Raw genomic sequence first — 25,885 nt, 5'->3', positions numbered from 1 at the left:
TTTGCTTTAAGAATGTGCAATACACCACAGAAAACAGTGTTGCGCACATACAGTAAGCATAGCAAGCGGCGCGTGCAGATTTATTTATTTATTTATATTGCACCACTTGGGGTTTGATAATCGCACTAAATCATATCGCGATTTTGATTTTTTTCCGATTTATTGTTCAGCCCTACATTATTTATTTTGTAGTAACCACACCAGCATTTTGTTCAGAACATAAATTGAATTTTTATTGCAATTTGTTTTCAGGAAAGCACAACAAGCCCAGTTAACACAGAGCCAGAAGTAGAAGAAGAGAAGGAAAAGGCAGAGGAGCAGCCTGCCATTAGCACACCAAAGGTGGGCAGCAAGTTAGAATGCAAATTCTGCATCTTTCAATGCAAAGTTCCTCACATTCACAGTTATATTAAATAATATGTTAATCATACAGCACTAGCCAAAACCCTTTTTTAGATTGTGAGTATATGTAACTATGATTTCATTCTAATAAAGGAATATGTTTTTGCATAATGTCTTTGGATTTTGTCATGTAGGCAGAGTCTGTGGAGCTAGAGAAGAAGGAAGCTGCCCAGCCAGCTCTAAACCCGCCCACCAACCCGCCCGCTGTTCCTGGCCTTGACTTTTTCCAGTCCGACCCCTTCACTGAAAGTAGGATTTTCACACATGGCAAAATCATCAACAATGACTAATTAGTAATAGTAAACCTGTTTAAAAATTCTTAATCTGTCTTTTGCAGGTGACCCATTTACTGATGACCCTTTCTTAAAAGTTGATATTTCTGGTGAGTATTTTCTTGGCATCTTATAATGCAGTGGTTCTCAAACTGGTCCTGGAGGCCTCCCAGCACTGCACATTTTGCATGTCGCCCTTTTGTGACACACCCAACTTAAGTCTTGGAGTCTCCACTGATGAGTTGAATCAGTTGTGTTTGATTGAGGAGACTTCCAAAATGTGTAGTGTTGAGGGGCCTCCAGGACAGGTTTGAGAACCGTTATAATGCTTTTGCAAAAAATCCATTCACAGCACAAATCTATTTTGGTTCCTTTCTTTTCGGGTCCAGATCCTTTCGGTGGCGACCCCTTCAAAGGCGCTGATCCTTTTGCGGCTGACAACTTCTTCAAACAGCATTCTGTCGTTTTCCCTTCGGAAGACCCTTTCAGCTCCTCTGACCCATTCAGCAACACCACAGACCCCAAAGAGCCAGATCCATTCACATCCAGGACCAGCAATGCAGTCATACCAGACCCATTTTCTTCTAGCAATAGTAACATCCAAGAAACAGATCCGTTTGGATCGAAAATGGACACCCAGGCAGAATCCCATCCCTTCAGTTTGGCTGGCACAGGGCACGACCCGTTTGAAGGATCAGAGATACCTGCAGTGAGCATTATAAAGCTAAATAATATATTTTAAAATCTCATTAGAATTGATATATTTGTTTTTACTTAAGTTAGATTATGTTAGCATTCTTTATTGTAGCTTCTGTCACACTTGATTTGTGATTGATTTCTGTTTTATTTTTAACAAAAGTGTCTACAAAGAAAATTGAACTGGGTACATTTTCATTTAATATCTTGTTATATAACATCTCTCACCTTTTATTCCCTCTTGTTGTTTGTGGTGGTTGTATAAAGCCTAAATCAAGCTTTAGAATTTCTTTCACATCCCAAACATTGTGGTTATACATCATGTGTTTTGTTTGTGTTTATCAGAACTAGCATGGCTTGAAGGATCCGTTGAAATTTCAATTTTAATTTCTTAATCTGAATTTGATCTTTGATCTTGATTTCTTTGTTTTCTCAGAGAGATGGGCCAGTAGCAGCCAATGATCCTTTCGCCCCAGGAGGAACAACAGTGGTCGCTAACTCAGACCCCGGTAGGACAAACATTATATGTTATTGTTGGCTTATCTCAAGCACCAGTCTTTGTTAGTTATATTTTATTATTCAAATGAACGGAAAGGTCATGGAAAAGTCATAAGTCAAACGAAGTGAGAACCCTGATTAGTGTTTGGTGTTGTCAACTGCTTGTCCTCTTTAGTTTCCACTGTAAATATTTAGAATTCTTGTCTCTTCATTGTTTTCTTCAAGTAAAGTTTGTAACTGTCTAAATCTGGATGATTCTACTTGTGAATCAGAAGTATCCAGAAATTCTGCTACGTGTGTTCTGATATAGTCTGCTTATGTGTCTGTCTTACTGTGTTTCAGATCCATTTGCTGCAGTTTTTGGCAAAGAGACTTGCGTTGGAGGTTTCGCAGACTTCAGCAGCTTAGCCAAGGTAAGAATATTATTGTCACCCCAACACAATATGGCTTTTAAAGGGATAGTTCGAATAGATGTTAGGCGGGATGACAGCCTTGGTCACCATTCTCCTTCACTGAATGGAACAAATATGCTATAAAAGTAGGGATGCACTGAAATGAAAATGTATTATTATTAAATATTTTGCCACTTACCTTATTTTGTCATCAGATCACTGTTATACTTTGTTCCTCTTTGTACATTTTTAAAGCATAGTTTCAAAAGCTAAGTTTTTTTTACTGTTCTAACAATAAATCATTTTCATTGAACATGGATTGGATCTGTTGAACACATAAGAGGCCAAAATTTTAAAGAGAGCCACAATAAAAGATAATTAGAAGATAAAGAGATGCGAAAAATAACTAAATATGATAACGTGATGATTTATATAAAAAAAGGTTGTTTTGTATTCTAAAACATTTTTGCACCTCTGTTTTTGCAGTTTAAAACAACAGAATTCACATTTTACATGTATGTACCGTATATAATAGAACATTACAAATTCATATTATGCATATGTTGGGCAATTCCATGGAAATGTCAACCACATCATGGAAAAAAAAAAGTTTTAACCAAAGGAACAAAACCCCCTTTTAAGTTCTGTATTGTAGTAGTGTAATGGATTATGCCATCCAGACCGCTAGAGGGTGCCGCTTGCTCACACATCGCTGACTGGAGTGCTGAATGCAAACTATATTTTCAATTATAGCCTTTTAAGGTTTAGTAATCGTGCAAGGCCATATTGGGATTTTAATCTTAATTCAATCAATCATGCAGGATTAATAGATATCATACCAATATCTCAGAAATCTAAGTCTGCTGGTTTCAAGCATTTTTACAAACTGTGTTACTAATTAATTATAAATAAACAGTCGGTTTTTCATATCGGCATTTTCATGTTTATAACCGATATGCCAGTGGATTAAATTTGGTCAATAATTGTCCGATAAATATTGGCTGCTGATACATCAGTGCATCCCTAAATGGTGACTGAGACTAACTGCTGTGTTCCATAAAGGAAAGTCATACTGGTTTGGAACAACATGAGGGTGAGTAAAGGATGTCAGAATTTGTATCCCTTTACTACCAAAAAATAATCCCAGAATTTCAGGTCTGTTAACAATCAATTCACCTACATGATTTAAATGAGATGATGCAAGTTGAAAATGGTTTGCAGCTGTTCAACGTTTCCTTTGCCTTTTAGTCTAATGGCGCTGATCCATTCGACTCGAGTACAAACAAGAATTTATTTAAGGAGGACACTCAGTCAGATGTGCCCCCAGCATTACCGCCCAAAACCGGAACACCCACCAGACCTCCCCCTCCACCTCCAGGTGAGCTTTGTGGTCCCATTTATTCCTAGTGTTAGGATCCGTTTCAGAGGATCCAAGTGGACAGGGCAAAAAAAAATACAGGTGTAAACAAAGTCCAGTACTGACCATTCAAACTACATTCAGAGGTAGTCGAAATCACGTGACCGCATCGCATTTGTAGTGTAAATGCTAATCCGCCTACTCACCTGTCAATCAACCGTTGCGCTAAAACAAGAGTTTTAAAATGTATTGAAACTCAAAGTCCAAACAGAAGTGATAACAGGAGGTTCATCTGAAATGCATGTTACTGCCAGATGTAAACTGATGTTTTTCGCCTGACCACTTGTGAATCACACGAAATGGATCTTAATACCAGGTGTAAACAAGACCAAAGACAATTTGATGTTTTGCACATTTTTGTTATATATGGAGCTAAATGAATCACCTGGCTTGTTTACCGCTGATCTCTGTAGTCCACATCTGAGTAGCATGTTGTCGTGTGTGTGTGTGTGTGTGTGTGTGTGTGTGTGTCCTTTTAAGGTAAGCGATCCAACATCCACAGATCGGAGTCGTCCGAGTCATTTCAGAGGTGTGGTCTGTTCAAGGCCCAGGGTTCTGGAGAGTTCTCTTCCCTCCCTGCTAAAGACTCGGTACCAGACCCCTTCGCCCCTTCCTCGCCCCACCAAGCCCCGCGTGACCCCACCCGATTTGCCAGCTTTGACAAAGTGAGCTCCTCCTCCTCTCCCCCTCCTGAACCCCAGTAGTGTGAACCCTGACATTTCACCTCTGCCAAGCAGCAGCCTTGACCTCTCGACCCCTCACAGCCAAATCTTCCTTTTCTTTTTGTTTTCATGGAAAGAAATGTTCCTCAACCAGTATTTCACATCCTCTGCTTTATTTGTGTTTTTGATTACCTAAGCCACAAAACTTAGTTATATAACTGTCATTGTTCATGTTTTTTTTTTTTTTGTAAATATAGCTAAGTTTTAATTAAATTATTTAACAACTCTAATGATCTTTTGAAGTTAAACTGGATCCAGACATATGTTTCTACTAAAAAAGCCCAGTGTTAAGAAGTTGAAGGGATAGTTCACCCAAAAATTAAAATTCTGTCATCAGTTACTCAGCTTCATGTTGTTCCAAACTTGTATGAAGGTTAACTATCCCTTAAGTCCTGTTAATAAAACTAATTTACAAAATTAATATAAATGTTTAGTTTAAGAAAAAAAATCATATATTCATGACATGGCAATGCTCCTAACATCACTTATAAGTTCTTACTGGCTGTGGAAGGAGAGGCGGGGCTGCTTGCTATCGGCTGTTCTCAATTTACCCCTTAGTGTATGTTCCTCACCATTGGTTGAGGCTTGATTCCATCTTGCACGTTCATTGCCTCTCCATACCATGGTTCTGATTTGCCTTGCCTTACCTTGCACTGCACGAACTAATCACTGTGTCCACCTGTCTCACTGGGCTGCTCTTTCCTGTTTGACCCTTATTTCATTGGTTAAGCACTCCCTGGTTACGTCCAATGAGTTTCTGTTATGTTTTTATACGGAAAATTTACTCATTTAAATTAATTAGCTAAAGTGCCAGCATTATTTGTTGGCTATTTTTTGTATTATTTTTTTAATTTTAATTAAAGAGCTTGTCTTCTCAGATTTTCCCACTGTGACCTTTTTTTATCTGATGATACATCAAGTGAATTAAGATTTGTTTTGATGAAATATACTGCCAAAAGCAAAATGCAATAATTACACATTTTGTCAAAATTAAGTTGTGGCCTAATCGGGTATCTCATACCCTGGTCCTGGTATGGATGGGTTTCCCTCAATCTCAGATTCAGAGAAAACAGAGTAAGACTGTTTTATAATCCCCGTCTGGCTGGACAATCAAACTTTTGAAGTGTTTACTGCGTTGTTACTGTGTTTTTGCTTTATAGGGCAGTGTACCACGTTTATATTTTTGATCAAGTATTTGCAAATGAAGAAACCTCAATGTCTTCATTAGTTTAGTTTTCAGTTTTTTGTGTTGTCCGTTGTGACTACATCCCTTCATTCATGGTTGTCCACACCTAAACATCTGTGTGAAATGCCTGCATGTGCAGCATGTATGCTGTATGAGCAATCCAGGCCTTGACACATGATTATATTAAAGAACTCCCTTAAAGGTATAGTTCACCCAAAAATGGAAATTCTCTCATCATTTACTCACGCTCATGCCATCCCGGATGTGTAAGGCTTTCTTTCTTCTAAACATGAATAAAGATTTTTAGAAGAATATCTCAGCTCTGTAGGTCCATACAGTGCAAGTAAATGGTGGCCAGAACTTTGAAGGTCCAAAAAGCAAATAAATGCAGCATAAAAGTAATCCATAAGACTCCAATGGTTTAATCCATGTCTTCTGAAGCAGTATGATAGGTGTGGGTGAGAAGCAGATCAATATTTAAGTCCTTTTTTACTATAAATTCTCCTCTCTGCCCAGAAGGTGACAGTATGCACAAAGAATGTGAAAAAAACAAAAGAAAAGTGGAGATTTATAGTAAAAAAGGACTTCAATATTGATCTGTTCCTCACCCACACCTATCATATCACTTCTGAAGATACGGATTTAACCACTGGATATGTGTGGATTTCTTTTATACTGTCTTTATATGCTTTTTAGACCTTCAAAGTTCTGGATACCATTCACTTGCATTGTGTGGACCTACAGAGCTGAGATTTTCTTCTAAAAATCTTCATTTGTTCTGCAGAAGAAAGTCATACACATCTGGGATGGCATGAAGGTGAGTAAATAATGAGATAATTTTCATTTTTGGGTGAACTATCCCTTTAAAGAGAAATGTCACCCAAAAAGTAACTACCAGTCATAAGTTTAGTGTATGTATAGAACAGTTATGCTTTTTGTTCTATTCATACTTTAATAATTGTTTTTAATCAGCAGTGGCAGCAGTTATTAACATAAAGAGCCCTTCAGTAACAGATTTAATTTATTTGAAGAATCATGTGTCTGCTGAGAAGCTATATAATGGATTGCATCATGGCACACATCTCCCATGTTTTGATAATCCCTCTCCCATGTCAAAAGCTGTACCAAAATGCCACTGTTTACTCTCTATGAATGTTTCCACGTAATAATCCTTGTGATACAATGGAAGTCAACAGTTAGTGAGGCTAAAACCTGCTGTTCTAGATGCTTGTCCCGATTTGATAATGAAGAACCGAATGAGATCAAAGAGGAAGTGTGTAATTTTCTCTATATTAAAATACTTAACCTTACTCCTATCCCAGTTTAATATACACAACATAGACAACCATAAGCCATTTGTAGGTTATTCCCCTGAAAAGGTCAACACCGTGGTTTTGTGCCGCTATCAAATCACTGCTCTGTTTGAGTAGCTCGACCAGCTGAACATAGGATCGACAAATGGCGTGAGTTTGGGGTGGGACTACTAGATGTGGAAGTGTTCGGAAAACAAACATTATTTTTACAATTTCATTTGGAGATGCGAGTGACGGAGAAATTACACACTTCACCTTTTCTGTCACATTTGTATAGTGATGTTAAATTGTCTTTTAAGTGTTTTTGAAATCATCTTTAATAGACGGTAAAGTGTGTTTTAGCATTAAAGGGAGAGTTCACCCAAAAATGAAAATTCTCTTTTACTCACCCTTATGCCATCTAAGATGTGTATGACTTTTTTTTCTTCTGCTGAACACAAACGAAGATTTTTAGAAGAATATCTCAGCTCTGTAGGTCCATACAATGCAAGTGAATGGTGATCAGGCCTTTGAAGCTCCAAAAAGCAGATAAAGTCAGCATAAAAGTAATCCATACGACACCAGTGCTTTAATCAATGCCTTCTGAAGTGATCCAGTTGGTTTTAAGTGAGAATAGACCAAAATATAATATGGTATGAGGGTGAGTAAATGAGAGAGAATTTATATTTGGGTGAACTATCCCTTTAACTAAATCTTACTATGCGAGTGTGGAAGATTTGTGTCTTTTTGTTTCCCCAAATTTAAAGTTGGCACATTAGAAACATTATTTAATTTATTGCTTGTCTCCCCATCTCTTACATTGTTTGATTGGGTTGATAGCTCAAAAATGTGAAAATAATACTTAATGTAGATGCAAATCGGAGAGGTTTCTGATGGGGTTATGATGTGTATGTGTGTGTGGAGCAGTACCCCACAGAGGAGGACATGATAGAATGGGCAAAGCGGGAGAGTGAGAGAGAGGAGAGGGAGCGCGTGGCTCGTCTGACCCAGCAAGAGCAGGAGGATCTGGAGCTGGCGATTGCCCTCAGCAAATCTGAGCTGTCCTGACCCACACTGGACACAGCACCACCACCACCGCCCCACAAGTCACACTAACAGGAAGGGGGAGGAAACGAGGAAGAGCTGTAACCACCTTTATTAGCAGAATTCTTGGTTCCACCTCCATCTCCAGCCACTTAATTATCATCTTGGACTCCAGCTCTCTCTGTTTGTCCACTGAGTTCTCCTGGAACCGGCTGGGAAGTGTATGAAGGCCAAGTGAGGATGGAGGAAATGGTAACGGACTAATTGCAGCCTTGTTGGCTTGAAACCTTAAATCGAGAGACCTCCAGTAATCTCCCGCTTGCAATTTGGACAGCAAAAAATCCATGTGACTGTGACCCATTAATAGCACATGAAAAGATAAAACAACTTGAACAAATCTAACCCCCCAATCCCCATTTTAATACTATTGTAAGGTTACCAATGCAATGAATGTGAATCTGTGAAGTGGAGTTGGGGTTGAAGAAATCCATAACAAACAAACTCAAAGCCTTAGGTTCAGTCTCATCTTCTTTTTGGGTAATAATAACACATTTGGACAAAGTTTACAAGCAACCAACCTGGGCAGCTTCAACAACTTTTCAAAGTTTCACCGATTAGTTCTTTGACACCAGAGGTTTATTGTGGGCATGTCGATTCAGTCTCAGGAACATATCCCACAAGCCTTAAAACCTGCAACCTGTTCAGTGGAGGTGCTTGCTCCTTAATTCCATTGAAACAGATACTGGAATTGAATTTTTACCCTACAAAAAAGTTCAGAATAACACAACAGTCATTTAAATTCATGTGTAATCTTTATAATCATACAGTGCAGCATTTATACTTTATTTAGACCTTTTCAAGAATGCCAAACGTCTTGACAAACTACTAAAAGAGCATTACAAATTTATGAAGAGCTGTTATAAATAATAAAAATGTACATATTTGTGAATTGTTTGCCAGTAACCTTGTGCTACAGTGTATTCATATCCTAAATCATATTCTATTTTATAAAAAACGAAATGTCATAGTAAAATGGAGAATAGTAGCAGTTTGCTTTATATTTGTAACAGGAAAAACAAAATACTCCCTTCATCCTTCTCCAATTGTCAAGTGCCCAAGCAACAGAATGAGAGATGATTTAATATCCTGGACCAAAATTGGAGCAGACCTTGTATCTGATTCCAGAAAGTGTGTAATGTGTAATTAGGCTTTAATGACTTTTATACTGCCTACTGATTCTATTTGGCTTTGGATATTGCAAAGAGTAACAAAATCAGCTTACAGTGAGTCCAAGATGATCAATCAATCTGGTGTTGCTTATAGTTTCATAGCATTACACTTGACAGAAGCACCCTGCATGCTCACTTTGCTAAATGTGTTGTGTCAATTAGAAAACAAAAACCACTAGCTTGTGCTGCTTGCCTTTTATTCTAACGTTATTTCTTCCGAGTCACTGCCACATTTCAAAAGACATTTTAAAATAATGTCCTGGGGATCAATAATACCCACGTGTCACAGTTTCATATGTTTTAAATTGGTTTAAGCTTTGCAGACTCTGACTTTCAAATTCGAATTACTGATCTATTTAATTAGCAGTGAATTTGCAACATGTCTCAACTGTTTCAGTTGTGTTCTGTATGTAGTTTCACCAGTAGGTGGATCCACCAAGACAGTATATGGATTAAGCCTGATAGACAAGAACCTGCTTTCTACCTTCAGTCTCGTATGCATTGTCTTGACTCTGAAGTCTTCAATGATTTAAAGGGCGGTATCTGTTCCCTGTTTGACAATAGATTTGCTTTGTGAAAGTGTTCTTTCAGGCAGACTTTATTTATGAAGCATTTGCCAGCAAGATGGTAGAAGGGACAAGACAGAATGTGCTGTTTTTAAATGCTTTGTTAAATGTTTAGGATTGACCTTTGACATTTAATATTTGCTTTTTGGTTCAGGACACTAGCTTGGCTTTGGGCACAGACATATGTGGGCAGAGGTGAAAATAAAGCACTAAACATTGAAGGGAATAGCCAACCTCTCCAGGGTCTAATCTGGCTTTTGTCTGCCCAATGCAACATTTACGTGAAAATTATAGCGATTTGGACCGTTATTGTCAATGTAGACAGAAATACCTATTCGCACACTCCCCATTTCAAACTCGAGGCTCGATATTTTATGGCTGCTGCTTCCCTGTTATTTGACCTGCTTATTGTTAAAGTGTTCTCTTATGCTCTGTCTATTGTTGATCTCATATGTATTAATGTATATGCTTTGTGTGCCTCTAAAAGAAAACCACTTATATATGTTGGCCACTGACTGCCTTTTAAGAACAGGCAAATGTAATTTTATTTTTTAAATTCACTTAATTGGAGGCAATTGTTTAAATATGTTAAGTAACATGTAATTAAAATGAACAAAATATTAAACTATTAAAAATATATAGTTTGGTTGTTTTTTTTAAAATGGTTTGTATTAATATTCTGACTCTAGAAATGTTTATGTGGATCATTTATTTATATATATATATATATATATATCAACAGCAAAATAAATTGTTCATGTGTAAAATCTCAACCAGATTAGGCATATCTACTCATAGGAATGCACTGTACAATGTTTAGGCTTATTGTGTAGTATTGAATAGGCACTATTCATCCAACATACCAGGGTTGATGGCTCTTTTAAAGTACATATACTGAACAGTTTTAATTATACATATTACGTAAGGAACGTCTCAGCAACCACAAAAGTTATAATTACAAGTTAGTGTATTTTTATTAGGAGCCAAACGCTCCTGATTAGAAGTAGCGTTTGTCCAGAAAAGGAACTCCCGCCTTACAGGTAAAAGAGCCAATCACCTTTTAGATACAGACATCGCTTGCCAATCAACTCGAGAAAGCGCATGCGCATTGACTGAACCATTCTGAAAATAGCCTGATTTAGCGTGATATGAGCTAAATTAGCACAATTTATGAAACTGTTGTTGGCAGATTTTACTGCTGATTTTAAATAAAAATTAAAATGTTCTTTAATAGTATTTTTGACTAGCAATTTTGGAGATTTGGGTCTTTCCCCATTCAAGTAGATAGGAGCTGTACTTTTATACCGCTTGTTTACATAGAAAATAGCTGCCCAGCCTGTTCAGTAGTGTTCCAAAGATGGCCGCCGAGTGGACTGACTTGCCTTGTAAGGCACATTGATTTGTCCGAGGAGGTGACCATAGCAACAACTCTTGGCGCTTTCTCTTGGAATCAGTATCTGAAATGTGCACTCAGAAACGTATGTCTTTAGCTGTGTCTCGTTTCGAAGGCTTAGTGCTAGGTAGGACGCGTCCTTTGAAGGTTGTAGTATACTGAGCGCCCTCCTTTAAACAAGCCTCGTTTAAACGAGACTGCCTTCGTAGGACAAACGGAACGTAACATGGTTGCTATGACAGCACGCCACTCTTTAACAAGCGGGAGCGCTTTGAGTGAGAAGGGAACAAAGTCCCTCTGGAAGGGAATGTATGAGGTACATTTTTAGGAGAGTTATAATGATGTAAAGAGAAAAGAAAATAAATTTTACAGGTGTACTTTGTCTAATTAGAAAAAAATATTTAGCCTACTTATTTACTAAATGTATTATAATTTTCACATTATTATATATTTACATAGCATAATTATATAGGCCTAACAAAAAGTGGTATTTGGTTTAGAAGAATCTTTAAAATAGTTGATGTTAAACTGTGTAAGGGGCGCTAGTTTTAGTAGCGCAAGACGAGCCTCAACAGATTATTGAAGAAACCGCCGAAAATTATTGGATAGTTCGCAAACTACAATCAATCAGGACCATTACCACCATAGACTGAGAGGGATTTGTCCTCCCAGTATTTACATTTGTGGTCGACCAATATGTTGTTGTTTTTCAATGGCTGATTCTTATATTATTATGTAAACTTTGTTACAACATTGACTTCAACATAACCATAGTATCTCTTTCTGAATGGTTAAAATGGAGGACTTTAAGACCAGGGAAGAGTTGCAGCGCCACATTCCAGTTTTCGTAAAGGATCTCTTTTAATGTGGCAATGGGTTTCTCCACACCTCCCTGTCTCACAATCACATGTAGGAAAACCCAAGTAGAGAAACACACGTCAAGTAATACTTCTCAAACAGAAGTTTAGTGATCACCTGTAATAGGTAAGGTAACGAATGCCTAGGTGACCATCATACTCTTCAGTGTCTTATTGGATCTACTGTCTTCTCTTCCTCTTTGGAATGAGTTTTTGGAGACGCAACAAGAAGAATGACAACAAAAAGTAAGTTGACTGTCGGGACTTGTTATCAGATATCTTTGGTCAGGTGGTCAGACATCAATACGGTCTTAATCAGTATTATGGTTTCAGGGGTTGGATATATGCTCTCTTAGTCTGGTGATAATCTGCATTTAATTGTTATCGAGTCAAAAAAATCCTGAAATGTCTTAATTCAAGCGAAGCCAAAAAGCGTACTTTTTAGAACTGAATTTACGTAGGAAAAGTCTGTCAAATAGATTTGACGATTTGACCTTATATTCTTACAAATGAGGCACTGTCTTCTTAAATAAAAAAATAAATAAAAAATTATATATATATATATATATATATATATATATATATATATATATATATATATATATATATATACATTATAGTCACTTGGAGGATTTGGTAATATTTTATATTAACATTAATTTAAAGTATATAATTTAATTTAATAATAGCATTAAAGTTATACGTAAACATTATGTAATGTATGATATGAAGGAAATATAGGCATCAGTGTCTCATGACAAAATCTAAAATTTGAATCTACATTAAGTAATGATGTAGTATATGTTATTAATGAAAGTATAGTGTTTACCTGTCACAAATTATATTTGTGAAAATCTCATTATAGTTCAAATTAAGTAGTTTTATCCAATGCCAGCCCTCTAAAGACGACAGGGGACATGCATTAAAAAGTTATAAATAAAAAAAATTAAAAAATGGTTTGTTCTTCTGATATAGGGCAGATTCTTTGGTATCAGAGAACATATTCCTTTGTAGTTGTACAGTATATATTAGAAGATGGCATTATGAGAATTAGGTACAATTTCATTATATTTGAAATTTCATTAAGAAACTTACTGACATCATATGAAACACTGATTAGAGGTCAATTAGAATGACATTTCTCTAGGGGTGTAAAAAATACTCATGGATACTGAGTGAAAATTTTACTCAATTAAAAGTCCAAGTATCTAGCCAAAAACATACTTGAGTGAAAGTAAAAAAAGTATTCACATTACATTGTATTTAAGTATTAAAAAAGTAACTTTTTTCCTAGCTAAGATTAAATCAAAAGAAGAGATTGTGTGACTGAGGATTTGTTCAATTCGAATGGTTTGTTAAGTCCGACTGGTTTGTTTCTCCTCCATGGTCAAATTTTTGCAAAATTATTGTACGTAACACACCAATTTCTTGGTGAAATGAACTCATCTTGTCAGATGCAGTGAAAAGGTGGCTTCAGTCCAGTAAGATGAAAGAAAATGATCTGCAAAAATGTAGTGAGTACTTTTCAAGTTTAAATAAAATTGTGAGGAGTAAAAGTACAGTTTTTTCTTTGGAAATGTAATTAAGTAAAAGTAAAGGTATTCCATTTAAATTACACTCGAGTAAAGTACAAATCTAAAAAAATAATACTGAAGTATAACACTTTACACCACTGCATTTCTATTTATTATTATTAGTGAACCACAACAATGTGGTAAGTGACGTAGTGCCAAGTCAATCAAAAGGTCTAATGTCAACAGCAATGTAGTGGGTGATGTCATAACATGTAGGAGATCTGGAGGGAGCTGATTGGATGAAACCTGTTCTTTACTGGTATAATAGAGCACAGCATTCAGGTTCTGGAAATAAAAACCCCATTCATCTTTTTCTTTGAAGAATTGATTTTCAACAATGTGAAGAGGAGGAGGGTGGGGCCAGGCCGTGAGTGCGTGGCCGGCCCCCAGTCAGGCTAATCAGTCCAGGAGAGGGATAAGGCCAAGCCGGATGCGGCAGATCGAGAGAGAGAGAGAGCCACACATAGCTGCCGTGTGTGTTTATATTTATGTCTTTTTAAGTTTTCATTAAACATTATTTTGACTGTTCAGCCGGTTCCCACCTCCTCCTTGCCCATCTCTATACTGTTACAAACAATAACTTATAAACCTTATAAGACGGACCTACCTTGTGTTCCTAGGTTGTTCATCGATGGTATATGCTTCCTTTGAGACCAACGGTCTGTGTTATTTCAACTTTATTGTTTAAAAATTGTGTTTGATAGCAGAATTCATGGTAAACAACAACATTACCCATGGTCCAGCAGAGAAAGCTTCACCAATCAGAGAACCGTGGCCAACCAAGCCCGTGAAACGTGCCTTGGAGCGACCAGTGTTATTCAATTGGGTGTTTTAAAGCCTGTTTGAGGGTGGTTAGCCAGTGCTAACCACCCTCAAACAGGCTTTAAAAAACCCAATTGAATAATCCGATATGTACAAACAGACCCGGTTCTACGTGGGTGCTTGAGGGTGCTAACCATGGAGCTCTATAATACCAGTGTATTATAGAGCTCCATGGTTAGCACCCTCAAGCACCCACGTAGAACCGGGTCTGTTTGTACATATCGGATTATTTTACAATAAATGTAAAATATATTGTTTCTATACTTATAATCAACAACGTGAAATCTATAGTTTTATATATTCACATAGTTTTTATTCAATGACGTAATTCGCAATGCTTCATGGGATTGTAGTTCATGTCCTCAGGAAAGATGGTAAGTACAGTCTTGTACATTAATCTTTTTGTCAGATTTTCAAATACTTTTTGCCTCAAAACACAGTTTGTGATTTTGTGATTTACCTTGGAGCTGTTTGGTTTGGTTCATGGCTACAACTATTTTATGAAAAGTCTATGGGAAAAATACTTCTGGAACCCAGGCGGCTGAATAAGTGGGTGGGCACTGTTGCACTTTATTGCGCCTCCCCGTTTAAAACCGATGACGTCACAGCTGCTGCCCGTTGCTAGCTGTTAATGCTTTACACAATTTATTATTTTATGACAGAGGTGCGGGTAGTCCTCTGCCACACGATTATTTATGTGTTACATGTTCTTTGTAAAAGGTGGGGTGTGAAAACATTCCATTTGCAAAGTTCAAATCATCACCGATTTCATCAGTTTCATAAAACAAAACAACTTTGTACATAGGCGTCAATGGTAGCTACTTAAAACTTTTTACTTTTTACTTTTTTTGCCTGTGCTATATTTCCTATTTAATAACAGTGAAGTAAAATTAAACATCATGCTATTAACTATATATAACAAATACAAATGTTATTACAATTAACTATCTGCAGTTTTCAGCATATTGTTTTTATTTGTTGCTTGTTTTTTTGTTTTTTTTTATGTTCAAAGCTGATAACATTTGACCTTGAGGGTTATTATCACAGTTGATAGCTTAATGTAGTTTGTGTTTTGGAAACACATTAAAAAATGTATATCATCAAAGAATAAAAGATTAGATTTTGTTGACATGCTTTGATCTGCTTTTAGGGATCCACTCAAGACTGAAGAGTCACTGATCAGCCCCACTTCTCCAAAACAGTGAGTGTGCCACTCCTGTTTCCTTCACATCAACACCTGTCCACACTAATGGGACTGAAACACATTTACACATCCACAATCTGTATACTGATAAAGGATATATCTAATTAACATGTCATATGAGAAGTTCTTGACTGATAATGGTGAATGTAGATCTTAGATTGTTTCCTTTTTTTTTTTAGGTCACCCATCATAGAGAAAGACAGGCTGGACCCTGTCTTCACTGATTATGGGTAGGATCTGACTTCCACATTTGCTTTTCAAACTGTATTTTACCCTTTGCTCTGCTGCTGTCACATTTCGGTAAGAAAAATTACCTAGAGTCTTGGGTGTTCATGCTGAACATGAATACAGATCTCCTGATTAGCCTTTGTGGTGCGAGGTAAAAAGGTGCTTATCGTGTTACTTTGGCAATGAATGCACTGCATCAATTACATGTAATCATAAAAGTGTCATAATTTTTCCCTTTATTTACAAGAGCTATCGCCATAGATTTTAGAAACATGTAGCTTTGACTGTCAGAATATGGATGTAATCAGTACTGGCTAGATTACTTCTGAAATGTAATCGGGTAATGATTACAAATTACACAATTTAAATTGTAATCTTTTATGTAACCTTGAAGATTACACTTTATGTAATTTAATATGATTACTTTAGGATTACTTTTAGATTACCAAAATCCCTCATTTTGAATGGATTAAGTACCAAACAACACTTCTTTCATTAATCAGTAAATAAAATCAAATGGAACTTGCTATTTGTCTGTTGCTGAGGAAAGAAAAGTGCTTAAAGGGTCCTAAAAATTAAGGTTACTCAAGATAAAAGACAATGAGAACATGCTTGTATTTTTTTAATTTTAAAAGAATTATTGTTAATTAGGAAATTAGGAATAAGGATTTGACTTTTTATTATCCATCTTTGAAAGCTAAATGCAATAATGAGACAACGTTTCTAGACATGATGTAGAAATATACAATTTGCCTTCGTCATAATTATTCATGAGAAGGTGTGAAAAAGCAGGTGCTTTTTATGCCATCCTGATACATGTGCCGAAGTGCATTTGCAAAGTACAAAAGTACAAAGTTGCATGTGACCGACAGCTCTGACATGTGTTTTGAAATATATTATTTTAATGTAAATACAAACAGTTTGCCATTTATTTGTGCATTAATATTGAAACTAAATTTATAACAGAAACCAAATGCCCTGTGTGTATTTGTGGATTGTATTAGGCACTTTCAGAGCAGTATATACATTTTGGTAGTTACATGCACACATGGCTAAATGTTGCATAAAATATTTAATATACAGACTGCTCAGAATGCTCTTTTAAAATTTAGGAGCATAATTAGTAAATTACTCGCTATTATTGCCAATGGCTGATTAGTGATGTAATCAAGAATGTAACTATGTAATCCATAACAATGTAACTATAATCTGATTACACACATTAAAAAATATAATTAATCCAATAACAAGTACTCTATTTTTGTAATCTGAATATATAATCCAGATTACATTTAATCCATTACTACCCAGCACTGGATGTGACATCTGATTAGAGTGATTTACCAATTGTTCTCATAAAGGGCAGGTTCCTACTGTCCTCCACATGTATTATTCAAAGGTTCAGCTACATCAACCCCAATACATAATGAAGATCTATCATGTTTGTTCCTCAATCAACAGGGGGCTAGCATTCATTTTCTTAACAGATAATCTCACTATAATGGCCCGGCCATGCTGGTTACTATATATATGATAACACAAATACTGTGATCACAAGAGCAGTAACTTAGAAATGCAAAGCGCTCAAACAATGCTGATATATGCAGTAGGCGCAAATAAACTAGAATGTGGTCAAAAGGTATTTATGTCAGTTTTGTCTTTTCATTGGTTTATCCTAAGGTTTAATGATGGCTGTTAACTTTGAAAGCTGGAGAGAAATAATTTCACTCACAATGTAGGCTAAATGCTATACCGTAAGGAAGGTTAAAGGGACATTTTGCCCAAAAAGAAAATTCTGTTATCATTTACTCACCCTTATGCAGGGTTGGGGAGTAACGGAATACATGTAAGGGGATTATGTATTTAAAATACAAAATATAAGTAACTGTATTCCACTACAGTTACAATTTAAATCATTGGTAATTAGAATACAGTTACATTCAAAAAGTATTTTGATTACTGAAGAGACTTTTTTTCATTTGTTTCATTTAATATTTAGTCCTTTCAGATGGAAAACATTTATACATATAAATGATGTGATCCAAAGTGCATTTGAAAAGCAGTGAAACACTTTCTTATGATGTGTTACATTCATATGAGCAGACAGAGAAGTAAGTTTGAAGTAAGTTTGGAGCAGAAGAAATAGAAATAAACCTTGTGTAAATTGTCATCTTTACGCTAAGCTACAATGCTATTTCTAGCCATTTTACATGCACATGTTACCAGGCATGAATATATTTTTTTATCAAGGAAATTCATGTTAGATCATCATTTCTTTTTTTCTAGTAAGACCTTTGATATAAGGGCAAAAATCATATTCTTGTTAATAATTTTTGTATTGTTTTCCTGTAAAAATATCTAAAAATCCTAGAAACAACACTGCATAAGATATTTAGGTTTTTTCAGAGAATGTATTTTTAACATGTGTATTTTGTCTTACTGTACTGGCAGAGTTTTTATAGTCAAAATAAGTGAAAAAATCTACCAGTGCTGAAGAAGTAATCCAAATTATTTCGAATACGTTACTAACCTAGAGTAATCTAATGGACTACATTACAAATAACATTTTACAGCATGTATTCTGTAATCTGTTGTGGAATACATTTCAAAAGTAACCCTCCCAACCCTGTCCTCATGTTGTTCCAAACCCATGCAACTTTATTTCTTTTTGGAACCCAAAAGGAGATGTTAGGCAGAATGTTAGCCTCAGTTACCATTCGCTTTCATTGCATCTTTTTGGCATACAATGAAAGTGAATGGTGACTGAGACTGAACATTTTGCCTAGCACATTTTTTGTTCCATGGAGAACAGAAAGTCATATGGGTTTGGAACAACAATGATGACAACATTTCCATTTTTTTGAGAACTATTTCTTTAAACCCACCATCTGCAAATACATCTTAATCACAAATGTGATTTGAGCGTTATGCCATTGATATGATCTGATTTCAGAATGTGTTAATGCACATTGTTGTGATAATCTATTTATTAAACACCTGTTTGTTTCATACTATTATTATTTATGTGGAGATTATGAGTGCAATTCTCTAACTGCTCCTAATGTATTTTGGAGGTAAGCAAGTGTCTTTTTTTAAATAGTTTAATGCTTAAGCTCGTATGAGAGCCAGTTGTTAATGATTACAAGATTTTATTGATTTGTGTCCTCGCAGGTTGCTTTGTGGACAGTGTTTCAGGAACAGAAATCCCCATGCCTGCAGAGTCTCCCTCCATCAGTGCACGTTTGCAACTGCTGCTCGGGGGAGCGTTCATTATTCAGTGTTTACGCTGAGTCGTTTAGCACCTGTGTGTTTATGTGTGTTTAGCACCCCTTAGACCCGGCCATGGTTGAAACCAGGAAGAAATCACATTCGCATTATCAGTAACGAGCATGATTCAGAGGTTGCCTTTTTCCCTCTAACATTACATTTTTACTCCACTGATGGTTAGGTTTTAAAATATGCATTCCCCTTCACTGTATTTCAGCTTGTACAGCTGAAAACAATTAGCTTAACAACTCACTTTTAGTGCCCCTCTGTGGACATTACACCCAGAAAATGGAGCTCACACGTGCCCATACGCCGATCAAAACTTAACGCTTTGGCCAGTGTAGGGGCAGTGTTTAGAATTTCGGAACGCACAGAATGATTTTAGTTAAAGAAAAGTCAACCTACTGTTTCCGATTTCACTGTGAGATCAGTCTGGAAAAATAAGAGGTTTTGGTGACATCAGCCAACATAAAAGTTGTTAAATTTTGATTAAAGTAAATTAAGTAAATAATTGTCTTTCTTTGGAAAACCATGTTGTGAAAGCTTTCGGTTCGGGTGTAAGGAGGAAGCAGGAGGCGGCGAGTTCAGAAGCACAGGTATCTTTTATTTCACTCAAACAGAAAATAAACACACTCGTTCTTGATGTCGTTCCGACAGATCCCACCTCTGTGCATGTGTGGTGCTCTCTCTCTGGCCTACGAGGTCCATGCCAATTCTTTCGAAGGGGACCTCGATTAACGGAAGGGGGCGCAATGATGCTTTTGGGGTGGCCTGCGTATTCACCAGCTGACATTCACGGCATGCCGCACACCACTTGCGAACATCCCCGTGAATGCCCGGCCAGTAGAAACAAGCCATTAGACAGTTTAGGGTTTTTTCTCACCCTGAGTCACTCTCCATCAAATTATGATTAGCTGTCTGGAATAGCATTTCCTGATGGCTCTTTGGTATCAACAACTGGGTTGTATCCTCTTTTGTCTGAGCGTCCTGCGTCACTCGATACAACCGATCTTTGATGTCTGCTCCAGAGGGAAATCCCCGATAGGAACCCTCTAAGGGCGGGGGAAGCTGAGACTTCCCCGTCCCTTACGTCATCCCAACGTGGAGCTGACGCGGACGGCCCCGGCTCCGCCTCACCAGCCAGCGAATCACATATCGCACACGAAACACTTTGTTACAGGACTCATCCACACACATTTCCCTCAATAAAATAGAAAATGCCCACCAATTCTTACCCAAGACTAGTAGATGTGTGAGGCGGGGACTAACTACAGCCTCAACACTATGCTTTTGTCTCCGAAATTGAACAATGACCATCACTAATGGGTAATCGTGAATATCCCCATGAAAACATCTTACCTTCACCCTCCGGCTTGTAGCCAAAGCCTCGGAATGAACCAAGCTTTGGTGAATGGAGGTTTGATTGCAACCTGAAACCACCAAGGCTTGGTATGTACCCTCCTTAATACTCACAGGTATCCGATACGTTCCAGCTCGATCGGGGGCGGCCCGATCGTTGGTGACCCGAACCAGTGCTCCCACCTCCATCAACAGGCACCGGTACTGGAAATGCCCTGGCTCCCCGCAGCTCCAGCAGACCAGCCCAGGCTTTATGTCCACACCCGCAGCAGCGGATTCACCCACCTGGGAGGGAGAGCAGAGAGGGGTAGGGGGTGACTTAAGAGCCGGTTTAGGAGGGGAAACTCCCCATTTCCAGTGAGTAGGAACAGGGTGGAAGGGCGGGGAAGGGGAAGAAGGAGGAGCAAAAGGGGAGAGAGAGAGAGAGAGAGAGAGAGAGACAATGTCGAGGGCTCATTGGCCCTCGGGTAGGCCGCCAGTTGATCCTCTGCCAACTGGACCGCGTCCTCCAGCGACGCCGGGCAATGGCATTGGACCCACTCTGCCGTTCCCTTAGGCTGTCAAGTGATAAATTGCTCCAACACCATTAGGTCAATCACATCCTCATTGTCGCAGTCTCCCCCGTTCAGGTCCCACCTCCGGCAGGCATCGCGGAGCAGCTGGGCATACAAACGGGCAGCCAACCTCAACAAGTGTGAGAGATCGGAACCATTGCCGATGTTGTTCAGAGGTGCGGCCAACCCACTGCAGATAGCCTTCTTTTGATCCTCATATGTCAGAAGATTGTCTGCCGGGAGCTGCTGTGCCGTGAGCTGCGCCTCTCCAGAGAGCAGCGGCAGCAGGCGAATTGCCCACTGGATTTTCGGCCATTTGGAGGCAGACGCAGTTTGCTCAAAGAGCCCAATGAACGCCTCTGAGTCATGCTTGGGCCCCATTTTGGGCAACTGAAGCTGAGTTCCACCCAAGGCTGGCCCCGGAGCCGGGGTGGCGGACCTCTCTTTGGCTACCAGGCTGTGCAAGACCTGCCTGTCCTTGGCTTGGGCCTTGAGGAGTTTCCTAAATACTGCTCTTGGAAAAGAAGGACCTGATGATGGGTCTCCTGAATACTGGTGAGGGCATGGAAGATCTCGGCCTGGCGTGAGGATTCCATGGTGACACTTCTTCCTCTAAAGCTCCTGGGATTTGGCACCAGTGTGAGAGCTTTTGGTTCAGTTGTAAGGAGGAAGGAGGAGGCGGCGAGTTCAGAAGCACAGGTATCTTTTATTTCACTCAAACAGAAAATAAACACATTAGTTCTTGGTGTCGTTCTGACAGATCTCACGTCTGTGGATGTGTGGAGCTTTCTCTCCCTTCTTATTCTCTGGGACACTCTTAAAACCCCTCTCGAGTTCTCACTGCAATGAGAAACAGGTGTTACAAATAAGCACTGCCAGGTGATGATCCTTACCACATCCCTCTCCCGACCTCACTCTCCACAGAGCATCACTCAACCACGCCCCCGCCTCCACACATGTACTGATGAATTCTGCACCAGCAACATGTGAAAGTACCATTGTGAACACTGAAAGTGGCCATAGATCTACAGGCCGTATTTGCTAGATCACTGGAGGATTTGGGTCAACGCTGACACATCCATTGAGGTCTAAATGTTATTATATATGGTGGTTTTCACATGAATAACACACTACCAGAAAGTTGTTAGTTGAAGGGTCTGATATGCTGCATCAGAGAGTTATCTCTCTCTCCCTCTCTCATAAAGGAGAGAGTTCACCCCAAAATGTAAAATTTTGGGTTCACCCTAAAATGTATGAAAATGTTGTTCCAAACCAATTTTGCTTTCTTTCTTCCTTGAAACACAAAAGGAGATGTTAGGCAAAATGTTAGCCTCAGTCACCATTCACTGTCATTGTATGGAAAAAAGATGCAATGAAAGTGAGGCTAACATTTTGCCTAAAATCATACAGGTTTAGAACAACATGAGGGTTAATTTCATTTTTTGGTGAATTTTCCCTTTAATTCCTCTTTCTCTGTCACATCTTATATATTCACTCTTTCTGTTTATTATTCATCCTCATTCTTCTTTTCTCTCTTTAACACGTCATCTCTTACTCCATAATATGCCTCAGGCACTTCCCTGTGCTGATTATGCGTTCTGCAGCCGTCTTTTGCATCTCATGATCTCTCTCTCTCTCTACCATTGAGCACTGATTCACAGGCCTGCTGTTGTGTCGAGTGTTGTTGACTGATGTAGAGTTCAGATTGTCACTTGACTCTGCTACATCTCTGTCTTCGGGAGAGGGCGGATTATTAAGTAACCGATTCTGCCCCCACTACATCATTGACCAATCAGAGGCCATGATGCAATGTGTAGCATGAGGGTAATACTGAAAAGAGGAGGAGGTTATGGTAGCCTGTATAACTGAGTGTGTGTATTTGTCTGTATGTGTGTGTGTGTTTGTGTGTTTTTTAGCAGGCAGGGAGACGGCGAGATAGAAGCGATGAGAATGTTCTCTTGATAGTCATCCTTATCTTATTAAGCTCTGTGTTCCTGCCCCACTGTCCTCTCTGCAGCTAGAGTGAGTGTGTGTGTGTTTGTGTGTAAGAGATAGAGAGTGTGTATGTGCTGTAGCCAGAGGGAAGCTGCTGCTCTGCTCTGCCAGTGCGAAGGCCTGTTCTCACACACACTGTGAATTACTCTGCGTTTGTTCTTTCTCCTTTTATTTATATATTCCTGCGTGTCTCTCTCTCTTTCTCTCTCTCGCTTTACTTCGCTCTTCGATCATACCGTACCAGATGAAAATGTCAAGAGACGCAGAAAGTCTGTCAAACGGGTAAGAACGTTGTGTGAATGTATGTTTTAGCAGTGATTGAAGACTATTTAAGCTATATTAACAGTAACGTAATAAAGGAAGGTGCTTTTACAGGCAGCATAACTAGAAAAACAGGGAATGTTTTGGAAATATTAGACAGGTAATTTTTTTGGATACTCTTGCTTTCAGAGTGACTGTAATTGCCTTGCTTGCGTAGTGTAGAATTCATGTGTTAAAGGGATAGTTCATCCAAAAATGAAGATTATGTCATTATTTACTTTTTTTTTCTTACATGGAACACAAAAGATGTTTACTTTCATTGCATTTTTTTCTCCATACAATGAAAGTGAATGGGGACTTGTTCCAAACCTGTATGACTTTATTACGTCCATGGAACACAAAGGGGATGTGAGACAGAATGTTAGTCTCAGTCACATTCACTTTCAATGCATCTTCTTTCCATACAATGAAAGTGAACAGGTTTGTAACAACATGAGAGTCAGTAAATGTTGACAGATTTTCATTTTCGGGTGAACTAGCCCTTTAAGCACCTGGTCTTTTAGCATTGTGAATGTTCATGTCTGTGTGTTTTAGTGTCAGCTTGTTTGCTCCAATCATTCCAGTGATGATCTTCAGCACTCAGTTAGCTCCCAGGTGGCATCAGAATGAATAGAAGAGAATGGAGCACAAAGTCTTGTGTGATTGCACCTTAAGGGATTTTTCCGCTCATTTTAATGCACAGCCGACAAAGATCAAGTCTGATCACTTAGCAAAATAGCACTCCTTTCCTCAACAAGCCACACATTTTGAGGTATTCGAGTTGATTCAAATTGCAGGCGCTGACGTTCCAGAAACTGCATGGCTTACAAACAGGGCACGTTTTTATCACTAACAGTGCTGGAGATGTACAATGTACATCCCTGTTCGAAAAGCAAAGCCATATCAGTTACCAACACTATGTTGTTTTAAATTACATTAGAACACAAGATAACCCTACTGACTTCCATCTTTTGTTTAACATATACCACACTGTTAAAAACTTGCAGATTACGATTCAATGCTGTGGGTGTTTAACATTGTTTAAGCAGGAAGCCATTAGCAGCAAGAGAAAGGAGACAGCAGCATGCAAGTCATCTGCCAGTCATTACCCTGCCAATGAGGTGGAAAGACCCCACAGCCTCTCCTTCTATAGGTCTGACAGTAGCCTAAGCCATATAACGCTTGGCCGAGCAGATAACATAAAGAGCATCTCTGTATGGCCAGTTGTTTGGAATGCAAAGATGTGCTGTTCATTAGTCGAACTTATTCATTTAATTTGTCTCAGTGGAGAAGGGCTAGAGCCACTGTCCTATTGCATTCTCTCAATTCTCAATTCATTTGTCCACATGCAGAAAAAAGTTAATAAATTGAAGTTTTCAGCAGAATGCTTCAGGGAGGAAGAACTGTATGCAAGTGCTCGTTGGGTATAATTAGATAAGGTGGCGTGCTGCAATCTCAACTGGGCAAGGCAGAGGTCAGGACCATTATAAATTTCACCTCAATGTACAAATTAATTTTAAATGATGCAGTAATTTGAAGAATGTGTCCCTAATATGAGACTACAATGGGCTTTGATCATGTTCATCTCCATGTGCTTTTCCTCATACATCACCTTATGAGAGATGTATTCAAACTTGTGGTCACTCAAGTGTTATTTTTATCAGTATTGTATGCTGAGAGGTTAAAAATTTCCATCAGCTGACCAGGATCAAATTATTGGATCAAAGTGTTGTTTGCAACCTTGAAATTAGTTAGTCTTTTAGTGTAATTATAACAATGGACAATTTGGACTTATGAACTTATGGGAAAAACTGATAAAACATATGTATCTGTTTGTATTTATTTGTTTAAATATGTCCCAAACTGAAGATATGGGCTCATCTGACTTAACAATTTTAGGCATGGCAAGGCAAGTTTATTCATATAGCACATTTCATACACAATGGCAATTCAAAGTGCTTTTACAAGAAAATACAAGATACATAAAAAAAAATAAATAAATAATAATAATAATTAAGAACATGAAATCAGAATAAAAAGTAATAAAAAACATTTGAAAAAATTTAAAATGATTACAATGAGTAACAAGAAAAAGAATATAAAATTGTTAACACCATAATATCCAATTGTTGTAAACCTTCCCTGATTAAACAGAGGATAACAACAAATTGTTGATACACACTTTCATTGTTGTTAACCTTCCCTGGCACAGCAGAGAATAACTAAGTTGTTAACACCATCCATAACTGTTGTTAACCTTCCCTGATTAAACAGAGGATAACCAAAAATTGTGAACACATTGAGAAAAAGTTATATAAAAATAAAACAAAAAGAATAAAATAGAATAATTAAAATGAAAGAAAGACAAAAGCAAAATGATTCCGTGAAATCAATAAGTGCAGCACAATGCTCAGTCAGAAAATGCACAGCTAAACAGATGTGGTTTCAGTCTAGATTTAAATGTGGCTACTGTTGGGGCACATCTAACCTCTTCTGAAAGCTGGTTCCAGCTGCGAGGGGCATAATAAATAAACGCTGTTTCACCTTGTTTTGAGTGAACCCTCTGTATGTCTAAATGACTTGATCCTAATGATCTGAGAGGTCTGTTAGGTTTAT

The 25,885-nt window shown here is 38.0% G+C and overlaps 2 protein-coding genes across 5 annotated transcripts in view; both read left to right on the top strand.

Moving 5' to 3' along the window:
• The window catches only part of LOC127415250 (epidermal growth factor receptor substrate 15-like), a 34,205-nt gene extending 23,852 nt beyond the window's left edge, over positions 1-10,353 (top strand). Inside the window, exons 17-25 of one of the 2 annotated variants that reach the window (XM_051653921.1) lie at positions 253-342; positions 537-651; positions 740-784; positions 1,064-1,383; positions 1,807-1,879; positions 2,211-2,281; positions 3,509-3,638; positions 4,158-4,342; positions 7,805-10,353. In XM_051653921.1, the coding sequence (XP_051509881.1) occupies positions 253-342; positions 537-651; positions 740-784; positions 1,064-1,383; positions 1,807-1,879; positions 2,211-2,281; positions 3,509-3,638; positions 4,158-4,342; positions 7,805-7,945 (1,170 nt within the window). In that variant the 3' untranslated portion in view covers positions 7,946-10,353. The remainder of the gene's footprint in view (positions 1-252; positions 343-536; positions 652-739; positions 785-1,063; positions 1,384-1,806; positions 1,880-2,210; positions 2,282-3,508; positions 3,639-4,157; positions 4,343-7,804) is intronic. The other variant, XM_051653922.1, reaches the window with a different exon arrangement.
• Positions 10,354-12,033: 1,680 nt separating this feature from the next.
• Positions 12,034-25,885, top strand: part of LOC127415253 (tetratricopeptide repeat protein 39A-like) — a 51,563-nt gene continuing 37,711 nt past the window's right edge. Inside the window, exons 1-3 of one of the 3 annotated variants that reach the window (XM_051653928.1) lie at positions 12,034-12,212; positions 15,513-15,563; positions 15,746-15,796. In XM_051653928.1, the coding sequence (XP_051509888.1) occupies positions 12,172-12,212; positions 15,513-15,563; positions 15,746-15,796 (143 nt within the window). In that variant the 5' untranslated portion in view covers positions 12,034-12,171. Of the gene's footprint in view, positions 12,213-15,512; positions 15,564-15,745; positions 15,797-22,908; positions 23,252-25,885 lie in introns of those variants that run through there. The other 2 variants (XM_051653930.1, XM_051653929.1) reach the window with 2 other exon arrangements.

This window comes from Myxocyprinus asiaticus, chromosome 24 (genome assembly GCF_019703515.2).
Source record: "Myxocyprinus asiaticus isolate MX2 ecotype Aquarium Trade chromosome 24, UBuf_Myxa_2, whole genome shotgun sequence".
Taxonomy (NCBI): Eukaryota; Metazoa; Chordata; class Actinopteri; order Cypriniformes; family Catostomidae; genus Myxocyprinus; species Myxocyprinus asiaticus.
Note: the sequence above shows the minus strand (reverse complement) of the source record. Positions and strands in the feature narration are given on the sequence as shown.